The 23,693-nt window shown below is 33.9% G+C and overlaps 1 protein-coding gene across 1 annotated transcript in view; it reads left to right on the top strand.

Moving 5' to 3' along the window:
- GRID2 (glutamate ionotropic receptor delta type subunit 2) overlaps positions 1-23,693 on the top strand; it is a 1,498,284-nt gene that overhangs the window by 828,568 nt on the left and 646,023 nt on the right. Inside the window, exon 7 of the mRNA XM_044681588.1 lies at positions 2,962-3,123. Coding sequence (XP_044537523.1) covers positions 2,962-3,123 — 162 coding nt within the window. The remainder of the gene's footprint in view (positions 1-2,961; positions 3,124-23,693) is intronic.

The raw sequence follows: 23,693 nt of genomic DNA on the forward strand, positions 1-23,693 counted from the left end.
AGAACTGCCAAACATGGCTTTGGTCTTTTTCCCCTATCACTTATTGAAGCATTCAAGCAGAGACTAATGGCCCTTTGTCTGGAATGTTGTAGAAGGGATTCTTCCATTAGATAGGAAGCTAGACTAGCTACTCTAAACTCCCTTTAAACATGATGATTCTATGAGTTTTTAAGAATGAAAAATTAATAATTTGAAGATAAGTTGGTTAAGGAATACAGACACTGCCACCTTATCTACAAAAGTAGAATATATTATTAAGATTTAATGGATTCCTTTGAAAAATTATATAATTAATGGATTCATCTGAAAAATTATATAAAATATATAAACAATTATATAATATATATCTAAAATGACCGGGCCAAAAAGGGAAAGGTTTAGGGTGGGTGGGTAGAATTGGACAAGAGGATTGAGGAAGGTTCTTCTACTTTGCAGAGGTAATACAAGCTCCAACCCAGGAGAGGCCTGTATAGCCAATAAGCCATCTGTTCCACCTCTCTATTCCCACTAGTGTGCTAGTCTTGGTGAGAAACAATTTAGTTTAGTTTCTTAACTGATTTAAAAAAAGGATTTTCCTGAAGATAAATAATAAAGAAATTAACAAAATATTACAATAGCAGACAATATGCTAAGTAACAGTGAACACCAGTCCTTTCATCAGCATCATATATTATGCTATCAATCAGCATTTATCAAGTACCAATAGTATACCCAGGCACTATTTTGGTACTGGGGATACAAAGTAAAACAATTCATGTCCTCAAAGAACTTACGCTTTATGAAGAGAAACAACAGGAAAATGTATAAGTATATACAAAAGGGATACAAAGAAATGAATGAAGGATGGCACTAGCATCCAAGGGGAATCAGGAAAGGCCTCATGTAGTAGGTGGTAAAGGCTGAGCTTTGAAGGATACTCCTAAGTGGCATAGAAGGGAGTTTATTTGAAGTCTATGACATACTAGAGCAGAGACAGACAAAAGAGTATGAGGATGCTTCACAAAGTAAGGGATTCTCCAACTTTGTACTCAAGTTGATTGCTTGTCTAGAGTGTTGTATATAGAAAATTATTTTGTATCTATTTTAATTTTTTGCATCTGTCTACATTTTGACCACTCACATACTAGAATGTAAGCTTCTTAAGGTGAGAGACTGTTATCACACTGCCTGAAATATACTAGGTACTTAATAATATTTGTTGAATTCATTAGAGTTAAATCAGTACAATCCAAGGCGTTGGAAAGAGGAAAATGAGGATTTTATGGGAATTTTAATTATCTATGGAGAATTTCATTTTGTATCATTATGGACAGATATGGATAGATATTCTTAATAATGACTGATCTTTGTTTATTTAAGTTCTAATATAGGCTCAGTCATATGACTCTAAATTAAGATATATTCTGTAAATGAACTACTCCAAATGCCTTCTGTCTGATATTAATATGAATTGTTTGTCTTGGAAAAATGTAATTTTAATAGAAAGTGAAACATTTACTAATCATAGATGATTGATTTTCTGTTACCAATGATCTTATTGTGTTGGCTTTCTGGGAGCTACTTAGTCAATTACAAATTGGGGAAATGCATAAATTGCTCAGTTAATTCAGATTAATTCTCTATAAAACAAGTTAGAGAAAAAGTAGCTAGTCGCTCCATGAATTATCTGGGGGAAAGTCAATCTTAATACCTTAAGGATAATATTAAATCCTATATTTCAAAATGAATGCATGTTAAGTTCTGTTTAGAGAGAAAAAGAAAAAGAAAGGTCATTAAAAAAAATTCTGGACCAAAACTGTCATATAAAGATTAGCATGTTAACAAATATAAATGATTAAAGATGTACACATGAGTGGTAAAATAGGGCACAATTTGCTGCACATGCCACCTATCCAGTCTTAAAAATTCAAAATAATTCTTCTACACATGAAATAGCATATCAAGTCACAATTGACAATCCAGATATGGAGAGGGAAGAAGCCACAACAGTATTCTACTACCTACTTTCCTTATACCTCTTCACAGGTAAGGGATATCGAAGAATATTCCTAATCAATGCATTTCCTTTGCTATGAGAAGCATTGATAATTTGAACCTCTAAAGAAACTGACAAAATAAAAATAATTACTTCAGAGAAGAATCAATTTTCTTGGCTATATTAAATCATCACATTTGATTTTGTGTTAGGTTTTTGCTTTGTGAAGCTAACTATTCTCTTTGTTATTGGATCCTTATTGATGTGAGGTTTCTAAGTGACTTATAGAATACTTTGGAAAAGATAGGTTTTTTTTTTTAACAATAATTTGTTAATGGTCCTTGGTAGTACCCAAGTACAACAATAATTCACTAGATATCAGTTCAAATAAATCTTTACTTTATACAGGAGATGAAAAATATCTCATGCTTTTCAATCAGTTGGCACAGTGTGCTCCCTGAATTTTTTTTTCCAAATTGTGTTTAAATCTGCAATCATTGCAATGGGTTGCTATGTGTCTTTGCTTTTCTCCCTTTTACACACACACACACACACACACACACACACACACACACACACACACACACACAAGGGTATGCAACCCAGAGATGTCTATTTCCTATAACATTTATACCATTTGCAAAATGAGGATCATATTCTACCATCTACATACCTGGAATCCAAATACCATTTAAACTCAACATTTACTAGAAAACGAGTTGCTAAATAATTGACTTGAATATTTTTAAAGTAATTACTTTCTGAGATCTAATACAAGATAATTTCCCTTTCTCTCCCTCCAAAATTTTATTATACACAGAAATAGACTGGCACACAATCAAGTAAAGGTCAAGAATTCTGCTTCTATAACCAAATAAATCAACCAGTTGAGCCATAGTACAAATTCTAAGACTTTGAATTGCCCACACAGTTAATAGAGAAGTTCATATCAACAAGTTTAATGATCAGTGTAATTTTTTTTTCAGATCTCAAATCTTTACATATATGACACAGTCCTTCTGCTTGCCAATGCTTTTCACAAGAAGTTAGAAGACCGGAAGTGGCATAGCATGGCAAGTTTGACATGTATCAGAAAGAACTCTAAGCCCTGGCAAGGAGGGAGGTCCATGCTGGATACCATCAAAAAGGTACTTTTAAATGACATTCAATTCTGGTTAGCTTGTACTTAACCAAAAATAAATTAACAATACTAGCAAAAATCCCTTTTTAAAAAGAGACAGAAAATTTATTAATAGCATTATCTGCCCAAGGCACAGATCATCAATGTGATAGGAACATATTAAGATTAAAAAAATTTTACTAGAGCACCACATTCACATTCAAGAAGTAATTTTAGTTTGATTGGTACATTTGTTAAATAGCTACTGTGTGCAAGACACTGTGTTTACCATTGAGGACATCTGAATGTATATGACTTTTATGCCCAAAGAGCTGTGAGTTAAGTTAAAAAAACAATCTGATAAAGGCTGAAATATCATGGAACAAGTAGTTTTTAAGAATGTGGGTAATGTATTATCTTAATGATTTTCTCAAGGAAAAGAAAGTGATTTCATCTGATTAGTAAGACAGGAGTTTTAAACCTAGTGTTCATGAACTTAAAATAAGTTATTTTTGACTAATAGTTTTCAGTATAATTGGTTTCTTTTACAATTCTATGTATTTTACTTGTATTTAAAAAAAACATTTTGACATCTATAGTAATGGAGTGAAAATCAAATAGCATTGGGGACCATTAATCTCTAAGTAAGGATTCTTGTGGACCTCATTTTGACTTCATTTTAAAATATAATCTCATCTGTATTTTATTGTATTTCTATTTACGTTTTAAAATATTTCCCAATGGCATTTTAATTATTCATATCTTATTTATTTTGCTAGATATTTTCCCATGTCTTTTTAAAAATATTTTAACTTTTTTTAAAATATGAATTTTAAAATCTCTCCCACTCTTCTTTGAGAAGTTAGGCAACATGATGGCAATTGTATTATACATGTGAAGTCATGCAAAATTTATTTCCATATTAGCTATGTTGCAAAAGAAATGATAAATATACAACAGAAAATAAAGTGAAAAAATGATTCAAGCTATACTCAAGAATTCATCAGTACTCTCTGAAGAGGGATAATATTTCAGTATGGATCCTTTGTATCCGTTTGCATGTATTTGTACCCAACGGCATGTTCAACTGGCTCTGCCACAATGTTGTAGACTTCCAACAGCATATTTTACAACTCTGCTTTCTAGGTTTCATCAGACTGCCAAAGGGGTCCATGGCACAAAAAGTATTAAGAATCCTAGGGTAACCTCTGTCCCCAAGCCCATCGGCATGGAACTTCCTCCTTATTGATAGAGGTGGATGTCCTTTCTTGTATAAGTAGCAGGGCAGAGTTGGTGAGAAGTGAGAGAACTCCAGCTTTCATCATCCCTTCTTGAGAATGTCCAAATGAGAGTCTTCCTTGAGTCCTCCTTTGGGATTCTTCATGGCCAGTTCCCTTTGAAACTGTTCAAGTTTCAAATCTCCCTTTGAGTGAATTATTTCTGGTGTTCCTGACTTGGAGAGAAGGTAAAAGCCAATCCCATTTGAGTTTACTGCAGGAAAATAGTCTGAAAAGATATGAGGAGCTACCTCATTTCTATCACATTCCTATTCCAACTTGCCTCTCTAGAGATTTGGGGTAGTTTCACCTTGGTATTTTCATCCATAACACTCTCTTTTGGTTGAATTGAGTTACCTTGCTTCCAATGGAAGGGCTCCTTCATTCCGGCATGTGTTCTTCCATACATTCCTTCTTTGATTACTCTTTTGCTGCAATTTGAAAAAATGAATTTCTTTGCTATTCCCTATATGTGTTCATTGTGTGGTTGATATTAAATAGGAAAAGCAACATGCTTTAGATATAGAGATTCTACTTCCCCTTCCTCCTAAATGATAAGGCAGTCAAGAATTAGCCCAAATTCAATCATGCCCCCTAGATGAACGATATATAAGGAAGAAGATAGATATACTTCTATCTCAGTATCCCTTCTTTGTTCTCTGGTGAGCAGAGTGGTGGCTTCAGCCCCAATCTTCTTCTTCCCCTCCTGGTATGAATGAAAACTTCCCTTAGAGAAGAAAATGCCAGAGATATCAATTCTTTCTCCCCTCCCCAACCAGTCCATGATATTCCCCTTTGCCACATGTGAGCCTTTCTGCACATATGAGGCTCACTCCTCTTCACCTCACCACCACACCTAAAATAAATGTTAAATTTATTTTGTTGCTTATTAATGCCATTTTATGTTAAAGTCATTTAGAGTTCTAACATAAGAGGAAAGTTTTCTATAAGATTCTATGATGACATCATATTATATCAAAATATAAACTTGAAGATAAGGAATGTTTTATTTTTTACTTTGTATTTTCAGTATCAGTGAAGCATAGTCATAGACTGGATAGAGAGCAAGCTTGGGTTCAAATTCTATTTCTGACACAAGCTCTCTTTGACTGAGAAAATTGCTTAACTTTACAAGGCTCCTAACAACACTCTAAGATTATAAATTGAGAAATAGTTTTGGTAAAGATCATTTTCTCAACAGAAATTTAGAATAACAATAAAATCTAAAATCAAAATATTTTTCATCCACACTTCCATCCTAATGCAATAGTGCCTTGTAAAAAATTAGATACCTGATCAATGTTTGTTAAATGGAATGTCATTAAATGGAATCTGCCACTGTGTATTATCCTGAACACTGTTATTATTCCACACTACAACTGTATTTGGCACTTTTCTGGCCTGAGACCCCCCTCTGCATTATTAGCACATGGTGGAGCCTCTTCATGGCAGAGCCTTTTGTGGCCATGCCGGGTTTGGCAGTCAGTTCTGTTTCCAGCCAGCCACTTTGGCTCATTAACCCCTCTCCACAGGATCAGTCCACTGCAGTTTATTTCATTGTCTGTCTTATCTTCCCTAACAGTTTTGTTGTGCCTTACTTTGCTTCTTAATAAAGCAAAAAAAATTCCTTTTGTAAATAGGAGGCAGCCATTTTGAAGATCATATCTGAAATGTTGTTTTCTCTTCCTAAAACAAAAAGACATAACTAGTCACAGGAAAGATAAAGATATTTTCAAAGTTTTTAGCAAAATCTAAGCTTTGTGGAAGTGGTAATTGTGATAGTTAGGAAAGGTGAAAAGTGGAAGAAAGAAAATTTAAATGCATTTTCTGGTCAGTATTATTCTGTTGGCACCATCATTTGGATCTACAAAATCGCTTTGATGAAAAGCCAGTGGAGGTTTGGTTAGCATGGAGTGCTTTATACATTATTAGCAGAGGATTTCTCAAATGGAAAAAAAATCAGTCAATCCAAACCTAACGCATTGCCAGAAACTTTGAGCTATATCTACATAGAAAGTTGGCAGGTGTGAATCTGGGGGAGGTTGTACAACACTATTTTATCCTGCCAATTTATTAATTCATGGTTTGGCTGGGATGCAGAAGCTTGTTTAGACTCATGATTTGGGAGCTTCCTTCACAAAGATAAAATAGCAGTTTGAGAGGTTGCTAAGGTAACAGATAAATGATGATGAGTAGGAAGGAAAATAGGAGATAATAATATACAGGTAATTCTCATGAGGCAATTCAATACATAGAATTTTGCTGTTAACAAATTTATACTTTGATGATTTGTTACTCTATAGTTGTATAATTCACAAAGCATCTGTACCTTCTCATAATTCCTATGCTATTTATAACATGGTCTGTAAAGGGTCTCTCCAACATGCTAGTGGACTTCCTCTATGCTAGTTTTAATATTTCATGGATATGAAATGCAATAATCAGGATAAAAGACCTCTCACTTTACCTATACAGCTGGCCTTATTCTTCTTAGGCTCATAGGTTCACAAAATCATGGATCTAGAGCTGGAAGAGATATTAGAAGTTATCTAATACAACCTTTACATTTTATAGATGAGCGAACTGAGGCCCAAAGGAATTAAATGACTTGTTCAAGATCACACATTTGACCTCAGGTTTTCTGATTCAAGATAAATATTCTACTCTACTATGCATTATTGATTTAAAATTCTTTTTTCTAAATGTAAACAAGTGGATCAACAAACTTATTTTGACATTTACAAATAAAAATTTTTAAATTGCCTTACATGAAGATATAAATTCCATCTTTATAATTAGTATGTTAATTATTTTTTGTGATTTTGAAGTTTTAATGATATTAATGATGTCTTTAGTTCCTTTACCAAAGTTATTTGCTGATATACTGCACCTCACTATGTACCACTGAATCCTCCCTTGCAACAAGAGAAAACAAGAAACAAAACAATTAACAAAATAATGTGACAAATTTCCATAGTCTGTCAACTATCTATTGAGAAGATGAAGATATATTCCATCTTCTGCCCTTAATGAATGAGAATAATCAAAAGAATTGATTTAATTTCCTTTTAGTGTTCTTTTCATTCACCATATGGTTTAGTACAGAACTTAGTACAGTGCTGGGCACATAGTAGATGTTTAAAAAAACTTAGTGATTTGACATAACTTGAATTCCAATAGTGCCCTGTGTGAGGATTATAAATAAAGCCAGTTTAGATAAACCATTAGGTAGACAAGAGACGAAATATAGTGGAGTAGCAGATGATAAGCCTGGAAAAGTAGGTTGTAAAGAGTTTTAAATGCAAGATGAGTTTTTATTTGATGCTAGAGGTAATGGGGAACTACAGAAGTTTATTGAACAGAGAAATCACATGGTCGGAAATATGTTATAGATAAATCATTTTGTCAGTTTTCTAGAATATGGATCAAAGAGAGGAGAAAAGCAAGATGGAGCCTCATACTGTGGAAGCTACTGCCATAGTGCTGGTGAGAAGTGTTGAGTGTCTGAAATACAGTGATGGCCATGTGAGTGGAGAGAAAGAGGAATGTTTATGAGATCTAGAGATAAAATAAGACTTGATAAAGATAAAAATTGAGTAAAATCAAGATTGCAAACCTGAGTGTGAGGAGTGATATGGTTCTCCTGAAAAACAAGTAGAAGTTCAGATGAAAGTAGATCAGGGTTGTGGGGCAGGAGGGATTCTATTTTAAAATGCTGAGTTTGAGATACTCATAGAACATTGAACACTGGAAATGTCCAATAGGTAATTTTTGATGTGAACCTTTTTCTCCATCAAGTGATATAATCGTATGGTTTTATTACTTTTGCTATTGATATAATTGATGATGTTGATCATTTTCCTTATATTAAGAAATGATGATCTGGAGGATTTCTATATGAATTGGAAGAATCTCAATGAACTGATGCAAAGTGAAATGAGCAGAACCAGAAGAACATTTTACACAGAAAGTAAAACATTGTGGAACAATTCAATGTAATGGACTTAGCTAGTAGTAGCAATGCATCAAGCCAGGACACTCCTGAACTACTTATGGGAAAGAATGTTAACTATATTGAGAGAAAGTACTATGGGAGTAGAAATGAAAAAGAAAAATATATGGTATCACTTTTCACATGTATATATGGGTATGTGTTTTAGGGTTTCAGCTGTAAAAGCTCACTGTATAGCAAAAATGAATAATATGGAAATAGGTATCTTTAGCCCCCAGTAGTGAGAGTAGGCTCCAATAAAATCAGTTCTGTCAAGTTCTGCTTGACAAATTATTCATGAGTCATCGAACCAGGAGGAGAAAAATGACTCTGGGATTACAGGAGAACCACCTGACTGATGGATCAGACACACAGACATCCTCTTGCTGGGTGTTAACAAAGTTTAATTCTTTGGGATACATACTTTATTAGGGAAAATGGCGTAGGCTAAGGGATTAAGTAAGCCTTTTGCTGGAACGATAGTTAGTAATGATTTACACGATGGAGACAATGGATTTAGATTATCTCCATGGCTCTAAGCAGAGTTTTCCATAGGATAATAAATCACAGGTAACATGTCAATTCAGCATGTCAATGTATGACCCAGTTTTGTACAGAATACTATATGTTCTTCTCACAGAACTAATGCATCAGTAATTTTCTTGGCAGGATATCTAGTATTTGGGGAGGGGGGAAAGTTTGCTTTTCTCATGCTGGGGAGCAGACCATATGCTTTGCGATTCCTAGCTGATGGCTTTGATTTTATTGGGGCCTGCTCTTACTACTGGGGGCTACAGGTATCATATGATAACCTTTGTACAACCCAATGGAATTATTTGTCAACTCTGAGACTGGAGAGGGAAGAGGGGAGGGAAGGAAAATGAATCAGGTAAAGATGGAAAAATATTTAAAAATAAAAATAAAATGAGAAAAAAAGAAATACAATTGTGAAAGTAGTGTCTTAGAAGAGATATGCAATCTTGGATTTATCTATAGAAATATCAATACTTGAATCAATGGAAGTTGCTGAGATCACATAGCTAGATAGTACTTGGGGGAAAAGAGAGCAGCCCAAGGAGAAATACATTTAAGTAACTGATGATAGCTTAAACTGAAAAGCTATATGGACATAAGAAATCAGGCGGATTAGTCTATGGACTAAGGATGAAAACTAAGCACAATGGTAGTAATAGAACACTAAACACTGAGATTTTGATTTAGAGAGAGAATGCCAATTTACATTTATAAATATATGTACATATATATTTAATTTTTGTAAAATTTAATTGTATTAGTTATTTAAATTATCTTAAGATACCCATAACTAGAAATTGATATTGGCACAAATACAATGGAATTGGAAATGAAGAAAGTGATGTTAGAGGAAATCCCACAACCTCTCAGGATATCATTAGAGATACAAACTTAAGACAGCCTTGCTCTGGGAGGATCTAATCAGTAGGTGGATTGTTAAATGTTAATGTGATTTATATATGAACTTGGTTCTACTTTTTTCACTCTTCATTATCTCCTATAGTTCTTTTCAAGTTTAAAAAAATTAATCTGCTCATTGTTTCTTACAGTGAATCTTATTTCTTATCTTAATAACTGATTTCCAATATGATTTAATTCTAACATCTTTTAATAATGTTTTATTTTTCTTTAAATTATTCTGTCTTTTCCCTCTTGTCCCATAACCTCTGAATAGTTATGACTTTTTTCATTGTTGTTTTGGCTCACTTTCTTTTTCTCATCTTAAAAAATAACACTTTACTTTATCCAACCATCATCTCAAATATAGTTCCTATCTTTTATAATTTTATAGAACAAACTCCTAGATAAAGCTATCTGTTTGCTGTCTCTCTTTGACATCTCTCGTTCAATTTTCATCCTCTTGCAATCTGGCTTTTACCATCATCACTCAGCTGTAATGGATCTCTCCAATGTTATCAATGTTGCCTTTGTTTCCAAATCCAATTGTCTTCCTTTTCCTATCAGTAGCATTTGACACTGCTTACCACTATGTACTCCTGGATATACATTTCTCTATAGATTTTTGCCTCATCTGCTATGCCTAGTTGTCTTACTTCTCATTCTCACTTTATTCTATAATCATCAAAACTATGTTTGTTCCTTAAGGCTTTGTAATAGGCCTTCTTCTCTCTATAAACTCTTTTTCTTTGGTTCATGAATTTCCATTGTTTTGATTATTTGCTCCAGCAAAATTACTCTCAGATCTCTTTCCTGAGCTTCAGTATTGCATCACTAATTGCTTAGACATCTTAATTTGGATATCCCAAATATTTGTAAAACTAAACATTTCTAAAACAGAACTCATACCTTTTCCCAAAAGTCTAGTCCTCTTCCAAACTCTACTTCTTCCAATGTCACCCATGTTTACAACCTTGGGATTATGCTTAATTCCTTATTCTCTCTCACCCCTACATATAAAGTCAGTTGTAAAGTCTTATCAATTATATCTTTACAATGTCATTTGTATCCATCTCCATCTGTCCATTCCCAGTCCTGTGTTCATTGGAGTTGGAAACAGGTAGGTCAGTATTTTAAAGGTGGGTTGATATGAGAATCTCATTCTTGACCTCCAAAAGGAAGGAATTGAGAAGAGTTTGATGAGGGGAGGGGGATATAGAGATGGAGTCAATCTAGGCTAGAGTTAGCACTATAGCAGTAAGATTAAAAATTGTGAGTTTAACCTGGGAAGAGCATCTTTTTATATGGAGTTGAAATCAGGTAAGACATGGGCTTTCTTTTCACTTCCATCTCTTGAAATCTCCTACTTTCCTAACTACCTCCTACATGAGGCATTTCCTTATTCCCAAATTACTAATGCCTACCACCACTAAATTATCTTTTATTTATTTTGTATGCATTTTGAAAATATCAGTAAGTATACATGTTGGTTTGCTAAATAAAATGTAAGATATTTGAGGGCAGAAACTATTTCATTTTTGTCTATGTCATCAATATCTGGCACAAAGTAAGTTCTTTATAAATGATGGTTGGTTTATTAATTGATTCTTCATTGTGTTTTGGTTTTGTGTCAATCCTTACTCATTTTTTTACTTATTTATGATTCTTATTTTTGGTGTATTTGTCTAGTCATTCCCATTTTTTATCTATTGATATTTTTGCCATTTAGTCTTTTCCTTCGATTGTCTTATGCTTAATTTCTTAATATTGTCCCCCTCCATTTTTAACTGATTAATTGCTCACATATATATTTTTTTCTTCCTCGGCCACAGAGTCTAGGCATCCTCAAGCTCAAAGCTTTGAAGGTTGTAGTGAGTCTGTGCTGCATCCTTGCCTATGTAAACTACTGAGAAAGGACGATCCTTAGTCTTATATTCAACTTTTTCCAAGGCAAATACGCTATTCTCTCTCTGGCTCTGAATAGCCAGATCCTCTCAACCCCTCTTCCACAGTTACAATCATTAAGATTAGTGTTTGTTTTTTTTTTTTACCTTTTGGTTCAAAGGGAATAACTATCATTAGAGAAGGAGAGGCCTCATAGACACCACCATAGATGGTGCTTCAAAAAAGTCAGAATTGCTTTACCCAGCAAAATTTAGGTTGGACATAAATAGGATGAGTGAAACTTTATTATTTCAGCTTTCTGATATTGTATAAGTTCTTTTATAAATATTGTGTCATGTTTCTGTCTTTTTATCTTGTCAATGCTACTTATACTATATTGGATACATTTTTGTCTGTTTGAGTTTTTAGAATTGACGGAATGATGTTAAAATGACCTTTCTTGCAAATTATGTCTTAATTAATGTATCTACAAATTTGCTTCTTGTTACAAGTGGTATTTACTTTTAATGTAGGTAATTAGGAAGGAGTTTGCAAACTGGATGATTTAAAAATAATCTCAATGAATGGGTCCTTGTATAACCTATATCATATTATCTGTCATAAAGTAAAGAAGGATCTCTGGGAAAGGAAAGATTTTAAAACCAAGCAAGAGTGAGAGAAAATTACAAAATGTAAATTAAATGGTTTTGATTATTTTAAACTAAAAGGCTTTTGTACAAACAAAAACAATGTAGTCAAAATCAGAAGGGAAACAACAAATTGGGAAAAAATCTTTATAACGAAAAACTCTGACAGGGATCTAATTACTCAAATATACAAGGAGTTAAAGCAATTGTATAAAAAATCAAGCCATTCCCCAATTAATAAATGGGCAAGAGACATGAATAAGCAATTTTCAGGTAAAGAAATCAAAACTATCAATAAGCACATGAGAAAGTGTTCCAAATCTCTAATAATTAGAGAAATGCAAATCAAAACAACTCTGAGGTATCACCTCACACTTAGCAGATTGGCTAAAATGAAAGAAGGGGAGAGTAATAAATGTTGGAGGGGATGTGGCAAAATTGGGACATTAATGCATTGCTGGTGGAGCTGTGAACTGATCCAGCCATTCTGGCTGGCAATTTGGAATCATGCTCAAAGGGCTATAAAAGAATGCTTGCCCTTTGATCCAGCCATACCATTGCTGGGTTTGTACCCAAAAGAGATCATAGATAAACAGACTTGTAGGAAAATATTTATAGCTGCGCTTTTTGTGGTGGCAACAAATTGGAAAAGAAGGGTATGTCCTTCATTTGGGGAATGGCTGAACAAACTGTGGTATATGCGGGTGATGGAATACTATTGTGCTAAAAGGAATAATAAACTGGAGGAGTTCCAGGGGAACTGGAGAGACCTCCAGGAACAGATGCAGAGCGAAAGGAGCAGAGCCAGAAGAACTCTATACACAGAGACTGATATACTGTGGTAAAATTGAATGTAATGGACCTCTGTACATTGTCAATACAATGACCCAGGACCATTCTGAGGGATTTATGGTAAAGAACGCTACCCACATTCAGAGGAAGGACTGCAGGAGAGGAAACATATAAAAATAACAACGGCTTGAACACATGGGTCGGGGTGGACATGATTGAGGGTGTGGACTCGAAACTACCGCACCAATGCAACTACCAACAATATGGAAATAGGTCTTGATCAAGGACACATGATAAAACTAGTGGAAATGTGCTTCGGCCATGGGTGGGGGAAGTGCGGGGGGGTGAAAGGGAAAGTAGGTGCATGAATCATGTAACCATGTTAAAAATGAATATTAATAAATGTTTAAAAAAAATAAAGATTCTCTCCCCCTTAAAAAAATAAAGTAAAGAAGGTAAAGAAGGTAAAAAAGGAGGGAGGAAGGCAAAGAACATGGACCGTAAACTGCCAGTTTATTTTTTATGATTTTATTTTTTCCTTAATTATATGAAAAAACAATTAATTATCCTCCTTTTTTAAAAAGTTTGAGCCAAATTCTCCTCCTCTCCCCCCTAAGACAGCAATAGGTCTGATATAGTTCAAATGTGTAATAGTATAAAATATCTCTCCATTTTAATCATTTTATGAAAGAGAACTCAAAACAATCAAAATGAAAATAAAAAAATAAAGTTAAATATAGTATATCTCAGACTGCATTCAGAATCCATCAGTTTTCATGGAGGCAGATGGCATTTTTCATTATGAGTCCTTAAGGATTTTCTCAGATCACTGCGTTGCCAAGAACAGCTGTCATTCATAAATGCTTGTCATATAGTATTGTTGTTACCTTGTACAATGTTCTCCTGGTTCTGCTCACTTCACTTTGAATTAGTTCATGTAGGTCATTCCATTTTCTTAGACTATTCTTCTCATCATTTCTGATAGTACATTAGTATTCCATAAAAATCATATACCACAACATCTTCAGCCATTCCCCTGTTGATGGACATCACCTCACTTTCCAATTCTTTGCTACCATAAAAAGAGCTGCTACAAATATTTGTGTATGAACACACAATTACTGCCTTTTAAAAATATCTTTGGGATACAAAAGTAGTAGTGGTATTAATGAGCCAAAGGTTATGCACATTTTAAAAACCTTTGAGCATACTTCCAAATCATTCTCTAGAATGGTTGGATCAGTTCTCAACTCACCAGTAGTGCACTTGTGCCCTAATTTTGCCAAATCTCCTCCAGCATTATTATTTTCCTTTTCTGTCATAATAGTCGATCTGATAGGTATGAGGTGATATATCAGAGTTGTTTTAATTTGTATTTCTCTAATCAAGAGTGATTTAGAGCATTTTTTCATGTCATTTATACCCTTGATTTCTTCATCTAAAAACTGCCTATGTGTGTCCCTTGATCATTTATAAATTGGGGAATGATTTATATTCTTAATAATTTGACTCAAGTATCTACATATTTTAAAAAATAAGGCCATTAACAGAGATATTTGTTGTAAAAATATTTCTCAGTTTCTCTTTTCTTCTAATCTTGAATGCATTGGTTTTGTGTGTGTATAACCTTTTTAGTTTAATATAATCAAAATTAAATATCCATTTTACCATGCTTTATCTCTTGTATTGTCATAAATTCTTCCCTTATCCATAAATCTTTTATGTAGGCTATGATATGCTTCTCTAATTTGCTAATGGTAATATCCTTTACCTCTAAATCATATATCCATTTTGACCTTATCTTATTAAAGACTCTGAGATTTTGCTATATAACCAGCCTCTGCCATACAGTTTTTCAGTTTTTCCAGCAGTTTTTATTAAATAGTGACATTTTTGTCCCAAAAACTTTGGACAGACGCTAAATAACTATGGTTCTTTGCTAATATGTATCGTGTGGCTAATCTATTCCATTGATCTACTACTCTGTTTCTTAGTCAGTAACAGATTGTTTTGATGATTACAGCTTTGTAAAACAATTTGATATCTTGAACTCCTGGGCTTCCTTCTTTCTTATTTCTTTTGCATTTACTCCCTTGTTATTCTTGATATCTTGATTTCTTTCCAGAGAAAATATTACTTAGCCCCCTGGAAATTAATTTTTTTACATTTTAATAGCAATTAATAGGAAAAATAAATGCACCTGTGGCCATCACCACCTTCCTGAATTGCTGCAGCACCCACCAGAGGGCAGTAGCGCTTACTTTGGGAATCACTGTTCTAGACGAATTTTGTTACTTTTTCTTCTAGTTCTTTAAAATAATTTTAGGGCAATTCAATTGGTATTATACTGAATAAGTAGATTAATTTAGGTAAGATTGTCATTTTTATTATATTGCCTCAATCAACTTAACAGCAATTAACATTTTTCCATTTGTTTAAATCTGACTATTTTTTTTTTTTGTGAAAAGTGTTGTTATTGTATGTCTTTGTCTTTGCAGCCCCCCAGGTATTTTATATTTACAGTTAATTCAAATGGAATTTATTTTTCTATCTCTGGTGCTGGGTTTGCTGGTAAAATAAATATATGCTAATAATTTATGCAGATTTATCTTCCATCTTGTGGTTTTGCTAAAGCTGTTAAATATTTCAATTAGCTTTTTTAGTCAAGTCTTTAGAATTCTCAAAGTATATTTTCATATTGTATGCAAAGACTAATAATTTTATTTTTTCATTGCCTATTCTAATTCCTCTTTCTTCCCATTGCTTTAGCTAGCTTTTCCAGTATAATACTGAACAAAAGTGGTGATAATAGGCATCTTTGCTTTATTGTTGGTATTTCTAGATATGTACTATTTATCATTTTAAGGAAATTTCCTTTAAACCCTATACTTCTTAGTGTTTTTAATAGGAATGAATATTGTATTTTGCAAAAGGCTTTTTCGGCATATATTAAAATAATTATATGGTTTCTGTTTGTTTTGTTGTTGATGGAGATAATTATGCTAATTGTTTTCTTAATAATGAACCAGCCCTGCATTCCTGGTCTGAATCTCACCTGGTCATAGTATATGATCCTTGCTATGATCTGTACTCTCCTCGCTAATGTTTTATTTAAAATTTTTGCATAAATTAATGAGACTGGCCTATAATTTTCTTTCTCTGTTTTTACTCTTCCTGGTTTAGGTTTCAGTACCATATTCAGGTTTATTAGAATGCCTTCTTCAGCTGTTTTTTTCCAAATTGTTCTTCAAATATTTGGTGGAATTCATTTGTGAATCCATATTGCCCTGGAATTTTTTTCTTAGGGCATATATATATATATATATATTTCTGAAATGGGAATAAGTGTTCTATTTCCTCTTCTGTTAAACTTGGAAATTTATATTTTTTTAAATTTTTTAAAAATATTTTTAAAAATATTCAGCTCACTTAGATTGTCAGATTTGTTAGCATATAATTGGGCAAAATAACTCCCAATAACTACTTTAATTTCCTTCTCATTGGTGGTACTTCCATTGTTTTCAATTTTGATACTGGTAATTTGGTCTCATTCTCTTCTTTTTTAAACCAAGTTAACCAATGTTTTATTTATTTTATTTTTTCATAAAACTAGCTTCTAGTTTTATTAGTTTGATTATTTTCTTACTTTAAATTTTATTAATCTCACTTCTGATTTGCAGAATTTCCAATTTAGTGTTTAATAGGAGATTTTTAATTTGTTTCTTTTTCTTCTATTTTTTTAGGTTCATGCCTAGTTCATTAATTTATTCTTTCTCTATTTTACTGATGTAAGTGATTAGAGAAATAAATTTTCTCCTAAGTACCACTTTGGCTGTATCCCATAAATGGTGAGCTTTTTAGTGATCGTGTGCCATGCCACACCCCCTTACTCCACACAGGGGAGGGGAAAAAGTGCTCTCATTGGGCTGCTGGGCAAAGGGGCAGATGAAGTGAGGAATGTCCTAAGCCTAGGAAGAGAGGTGGGGAGGAGTAAGTGTTCTCATTGGGCTACTGGGCAGAGGGGCAGGTGATGTGAAAAAATGTTGACAGGCATGGTAGAGAGGGGGAAGAGAGCAGTTCCACCAAAGTCCCTCTGCCTTTCCAGTAATGAACTCTGGTGAGTGACAGTGCAGGTACCAACAGAGATGCTCTGCATGCCTTCTCTGGCATGTGTTCCATAGGTTCACCATCATGGACCTAACTGCTCCCTGGGAATATGAGGAAGTTGTCATAAATTTGGGAATGGCTAAACAAGTTTTTTATGCTGTTAGAAAAAAATCAAGTGGATGGTTTCAGAGAAACCTAAGAAAATTTGTATTAACCAATGCAAAGTGAATTGAAGAGAAGCAAGAGAATCTATACAATGAGAACAATATGCTAAAGATATACAACTTTGAAAGAATTAGAAACTCAGATCAGCATAATGACTAATTGTAATTCCAAAGAATGAATGATAAAATATGCTATGCACCTTTGGATAGAGAGATGAAGGATTCAGATTGTAGAATGTGATATATTTATTTTGGTTTTGGCCAATTTGGAAATTTGTTTCAATTGATTATATATGTTTGTAATAAGGATTTTGTTTTTTCTTTCCATCTCAGTGGAGGGAAAGGAGGAGAGGTGTTTTTTTGCAGATATAAAAAGTACATATATGTATGAGCATATATTCTATGTGTTCCATTAATTTTCACAAAATGCTCTTTAGATAGAGAGGAAAAGCTAGTTTAGGTATGTAGATAATACATATAGATAAAATCTAGGAGAGCTGTAAAAATATATATAGATATATAGATATATGTGTGGATATAGATACAGATATATAATACTTATAGAGGAGTTTGCTTTCACTAAGAAAACTCATTTCTTCCCTTGAGACCAATATGAAGGAGAAAATAGTGGCAGAAGATACATGAATTATATGAAGTGAGGAGGGGAGAATAATTTCAATTTTTTCAGTGAGAATTTAAGTAAAGGATTTGATTTGAAAGCTAGGGATGGAAGAGTCTAGAAGAAGTGAAAGTGATAGAAGTTCTATAAAAGAAGGTAATAGATACAAAAGGTCTTGTGTAGCTATGATAAGGTTCCAACTGGTCTGTTTGCAGTTTCCTCCTCAGAGTGAAATTGTTGAAGTCATCATCCTCCAGACAGAGTCAGATAATTTTTCTTTTTTGTTTTTACTTTAAAGTCCTTATTTAAGCTTTTAAGAGTTTGTATTTGTTTTTTAGAAATTATTTATTCTAACAAATTGAATGGGAAAGCTTTCTAGAAACTTTTACTTTCCCTTCTAGAAGTGTTTTTGACCAGAATCTTGGACACTCATTTGGCCCTGGAAATAAGAGGATGTTCCCATAAGTTGGGTAATGGGTGAACAACTCATATATAAATGTAATAGAATACTATTGTGCAATAAGAAATGATGAAGGGGATGGTTTAAAAGAAACCTAGGAAACTTATATGAACTGATGCAGAATGAATTGAACAGGATCAAGACAATTTCCATGATGACAACAATATGTTAAAGACAAACACCTTTGAAAGAATTAGGAACTCTGATCATCATGATCACCAACTGTAATTTCAGAAGACTAGCAACACTATAACACTAACAACACAATAACAAAGTGTCCTTTGTTACAAGCACTATATTAGTTATATACAAGCATTATATATACATTACTAAGGCCATTGCAAAATTCTCTGAGCTTCTTTATACTCGCTGGAAGCTCAGCTCTTTCTTAAATTTTTCCTTCTTGAAAGTAGATTCCCTGAATAACAGGTATAGTCAATTATTTCTGGAAGTTTTTATCTCACAAGTTTTCCCTTCCCTTCTCACTGCTAATTCCCTTTCACCTTATAGGACTTTGATGACCACATTCAACTCCTTTTACATGGTTTCATGTACCTTATCCTATCATAGAATCATAAAATTGAAACTGAACTTACTTTGTTCAACCCATTCTTTTTATAGGTGAGTATACTGAAACAAGTCTATGTTAAGTGATCTCTCTGAAGCCAGAATTTGAACTCAAATATTCCTAACTTCAAGATCACCTAGATAACCTTCAAATTTTCTTTTCCCTCTTCTCCTTCTCTACCATTTCCTTTTTTCTTCCTCCCTTTACCTTTCCTCTCTTTTTATTTTCCTTAATTCTCCTTCAACTTTTGTCTTTTTCCTTTTCTTCAATACTTCCAAATTTAATCAAGCTTTCTTTCAAATGTTACCACCCTAACCCCCATAATATTCTTCACAAGCTGTCTCCTTCATCAATTCAACTTCTACTCTCTCTGATCCCATCAACCTTCTATTTAAGCCATAGGTAGAATCTATGCATTGAGTTTTTCATTGCATGATATTGGAAATAACCAAGTGAAATTTAAGAAAACTAAATGGAAGTAATGATGGTTTTCCCAATATATATATATATATATATATATAAATTATACAAAGTGAGTTTTTAAACACAAAGAGGGGGAAAAACAAACAAACAAAAGAAAAATATTCTGAGGGAAATTACTTCAAATTCAATTCTAGAGGATTTAATCAATTCAGAACATGGTCATTCCATAGATGATTTTTCAAGGTTTTTGCTTCTTCAACATCTCTTCCTTCATCCATATCAATAATTCTTCCTATTAGTACTTTCTTCCATGGGAGTAGAAGGATGAAATGCCAGTCTTTTGTTTTTGTTTTTGTTTTTTTTACTTGCTATCATAAAATTTTTGTAATGGTACTAGAATTATTTACTTTAAGAAATTTTTGCCCAATTATTCTATTTTAGCTATGTTCATAGCTATGGTTTAAAGTCAACTTTTTCCCAAAGAAAATTAGCATTAATTATCATTTCTCCAGAACAAATATTTATCTTCAAGAGTCTTTATTCAAAGTGATACATTTTCAAGGTCAAAATCTCACAAAGTGATGAGATATTCTGAAGTAATAAACCTTAATGATAAATAAAAGCTATATAAAATAATAATAAGTGTTCTGGCTTAGTTAACTACTGAAGCTGCTTCTTCAGGCATACATTATGTTTTACATTAAATGAGATCTCTGGTATTATTCATTCCAAATAATTTATTAAGAGTATAGGACCGGGGCAGCTGGGTAGCTCAGTGGAGTGAGAGTCAGGCCTGGAGACAGGAGGTCCTAGGTTCAAACCCGGCCTCAGCCACTTCCCAGCTGTGTGACCCTGGGCAAGTCACTTGACCCCCATTGCCCACCCTTACCAATCTTCCAATCTATGAGACAATACACCGAAGTACAAGGGTTTAAAAAAAAAAGTTAAAAAAAAAAGAATATAGGACCACTAGTTAACTTGTCTAGTTGATTTTCTGTATTTCCCTTATTGTAACAAGTGAACGTAAGAGGATTGGCTGGTTATGATGACACTGGCATATTGACCCAGAACAGTGTCCTATATAGTATTAGTTATCTTATTGATCCAAATGGTGAATAATTTCAAGACTGCTAGAAGGTAGACTATTTAGCAATAACTTATAATTATCATTCCCATACTTTACCCTATCTTACCCTCTACTACAATATTGTGCCTGAAACATAGAAAAGCTTAAGATATATTTGTTGACTTGCTATTTGAGGTATTTCAGAGGTCACTGAATCCAACCTTTTCATTTGACAAGCAAGGAAAATGGACAAATGAGAAAATTGGTGCTTACGAAGGTTTTCTGACTTTTCTAAGGCCATAGAGGTTCTAAGAGTCTGAGATAATATTCAAATCTACCTGCCTAGTCCAAAGATTGAATAAGAGAATAGAATTAAATCTATTAGCAAAGGGGAAATACTATTAATAAGCCAAATAGATTTAAGATGAAGATTTTCCTCTCAGTTTTAGTGGGACTAGGTTATGAGAGTAGAAAGGAAAAGAACTTTAAAAAAAAAGGAGAAATTCTGAAGGATTTTGGAAGTTGCAAACAAGCCAGGAGTTTGGGAAATGGAAATTTGGAAAATAAACCTGAGGGGAAAAAATAAAGTCAATGCTAAGAGTTCAAAGAGTAGAATGACTGGAAGAGATGAAGGAATAATAGAAGCAAAAGAGAAGCTCCAGCAGAAGGGTAGGAAAGGAATCTGAAAAACGGAAAATCCACAGTCAAAAAGTCATCAACCCATACTATTCCTCTTTCTCCCTTTCTTAAAAGCAGATTTTACCTGACAGTATCTCAGGATCTACTTCTTAATTCCTTGTTGGAAAAATAGCCACTTCCTCTGTGGAGGATCCAGTTACCTCTCCTGAGGAAGACCTTCATTTCTGTGCTGTGGCCCCTAGAGGTCCTTCCTCTGTATGAGTTTTTTTTTTTTTTAAACCTTTTTTTTTTTTAAACCCTTGTACTTTGGTGTATTGTCTCATAGGTGGAAGATTGGTAAGGGTGGGCAATGGGGGTCAAGTGACCTGCCCAGGGTCACACAGCTGGGAAGTGGCTGAGGCCGGGTTTGAACCTAGGACCTCCCATCTCTAGGCCTGACTCTCAATCCACTGAGCTACCCAGCTGCCCCTCTCTGTATGAGTTTTTTAAAATTCTCCCACAACAACCCATCCACCCACAATGTATTCTTCTTGTTTCCCTTTTAAAAAATTATTTTCCAATTAAATTTTGAGTTCCAAATTCTTTCCCTCTCTTTATCTCTCCCTGAGATGGTAAGTCATTTGATTTAGGTTATACAAGTTCATGACCTTGCAAAATGTATTTCCATATTGCTCATGTTGTGGAAGAAGACTCATAGAAAACAAACAAATAAAACATAAAATAAAAAATGGTATGCTTCTATCTCCATTCAGAATACATCAGTTCTTTCTCTGGAAGTGAATAGCATATTTCTTCATGAGTCCTTTGGACTTGTCTCAGGTCATTGCATTGCTGAGAAGAGCTAAGTCATTTATATTGACCATCCTGCAATATTGCTGTTATCATGTACAATGTTGTCCTGGTTCTGATCATTTCTTTTTGTGTTAGTTCATGTAGGTCTTACCTGGTGTTGGTTTGTCTTTTTTTTTTTTTTTTCTGAAATCCTCCTGCTCATCATTTCTTATAGCACAATAGTATTCCTTTAGAATCATATACCATAAATTGTTCATTCATCCCCCTCAATTTCTAGTTTTTTGCTGCCACAAAAGGAACTAATAAACATTTTCATACAAACACACACCTACCTTTTTTTTTTAATCTCTTTGGGATGAATATCTAGTAGTGGTATTGCTTAATCAAAGGGTAGGCGCAGTTTTGTAGTCCTTTGGGTATAGTTCCAAATTACTTTCCAGAATAGATAGATCAGATTACAACTCTGAAAACTTGGTATTAGTGCCCCAAATTTCATATATCCCCTCCAGCATTTGCTATTTTCTTTTTTTGTCATATTAGTCAATCTCATAAGTGTGAGGTAGTACCTCAGTGTTGTTTAAATTTGCCTTTATCTAATCAATAGTGATCCAGAACATTTTTCATATGACAATAGATATATTTGATTTCTTTATCTTAAAACTTCCTGCTCATATTCATTGAACATTTATCCATTGAGGAAAGACTTATATTCTTCTAAATTTGACTTGGTTATCTATATAAGATATATGAGAAATAAGGCCTTTCTGAGAGACACAATGTAAAATACATCCCCCCCCCCCCCCACCTCGGTATTCTTTCTTCCTTCTAATCTTGGTTGTGTAAAGACGGAAAAAAATGTGGTTGATTGGACTTAATATTCAAAAGGGTGGTCACCAGGAAATGAATATACATCAATTCCAAGTGATTTTTTAACAATTTACTTATAAAATATAGGAAGAGAGTGAAAGTAGAGTGCAGAGTAGGAGATCTAGTTTAACAAGCCAGACTATGTGTTCAAGCCCTGGCTTTATTCGGACAGGGCTCCAGAGGGCCCAGCCAGAGAGCCTAAAGGTCAATTAACAAGCGTTTTAGCCACAAGGCCTCCTCCCAATCAAGGGGCTCCTCCAGAGGATAGTATCTCCAGGGAAGCTAAGGGAGGGAATCAGCCTTTTTTCACTCACTACATGATAGTTCAAAGGGAGAGATTTAAGAACAGTCTCACCAAGTCCAAGGTCTCAGGTCCAGTAAGCAGATTCTTCATCAGTTTCCAACTCAAACTCAGAACTCTGAAGAACCAAGAAGTAGAGCCCACAAGAAGTTGTAACTCTTTTTTAAAGGCGCTTCTTTTGCATCACTTCCTGTGCATTCCTCCCATTTTACACGTACCAATCACAAAAAAGGCTTTGCTTAGGACTGCCCCTCTGGGCAGTCAGTCAATTCTGATTCATCACCCACTCTTACACTAGTGGGTCACAGACCTCTCCCACTTGAGAATTAAGTGGGGTGTTTACACTTTTCATAATTTAATCTAAAAATAGGCAGGATAGGATTAATCCCATCTTCACAGTTGCATTGGTTTTCTCTGTGCAAAATCTTTTAAAAATATAATGTAATCACAACTACCCATTTTACATCTCATAAAACTCTCTATCTCATTTGGTAGGAGGATTATGGGAAGATGGTATTAGATATGATACAAGGTTATCTCATGCTCCAAATTCTGCCACAAATGATAAAA

The sequence above is a fragment of the Gracilinanus agilis genome, chromosome 6, assembly GCF_016433145.1.
Source record: "Gracilinanus agilis isolate LMUSP501 chromosome 6, AgileGrace, whole genome shotgun sequence".
Taxonomy (NCBI): domain Eukaryota; kingdom Metazoa; phylum Chordata; class Mammalia; order Didelphimorphia; family Didelphidae; genus Gracilinanus; species Gracilinanus agilis.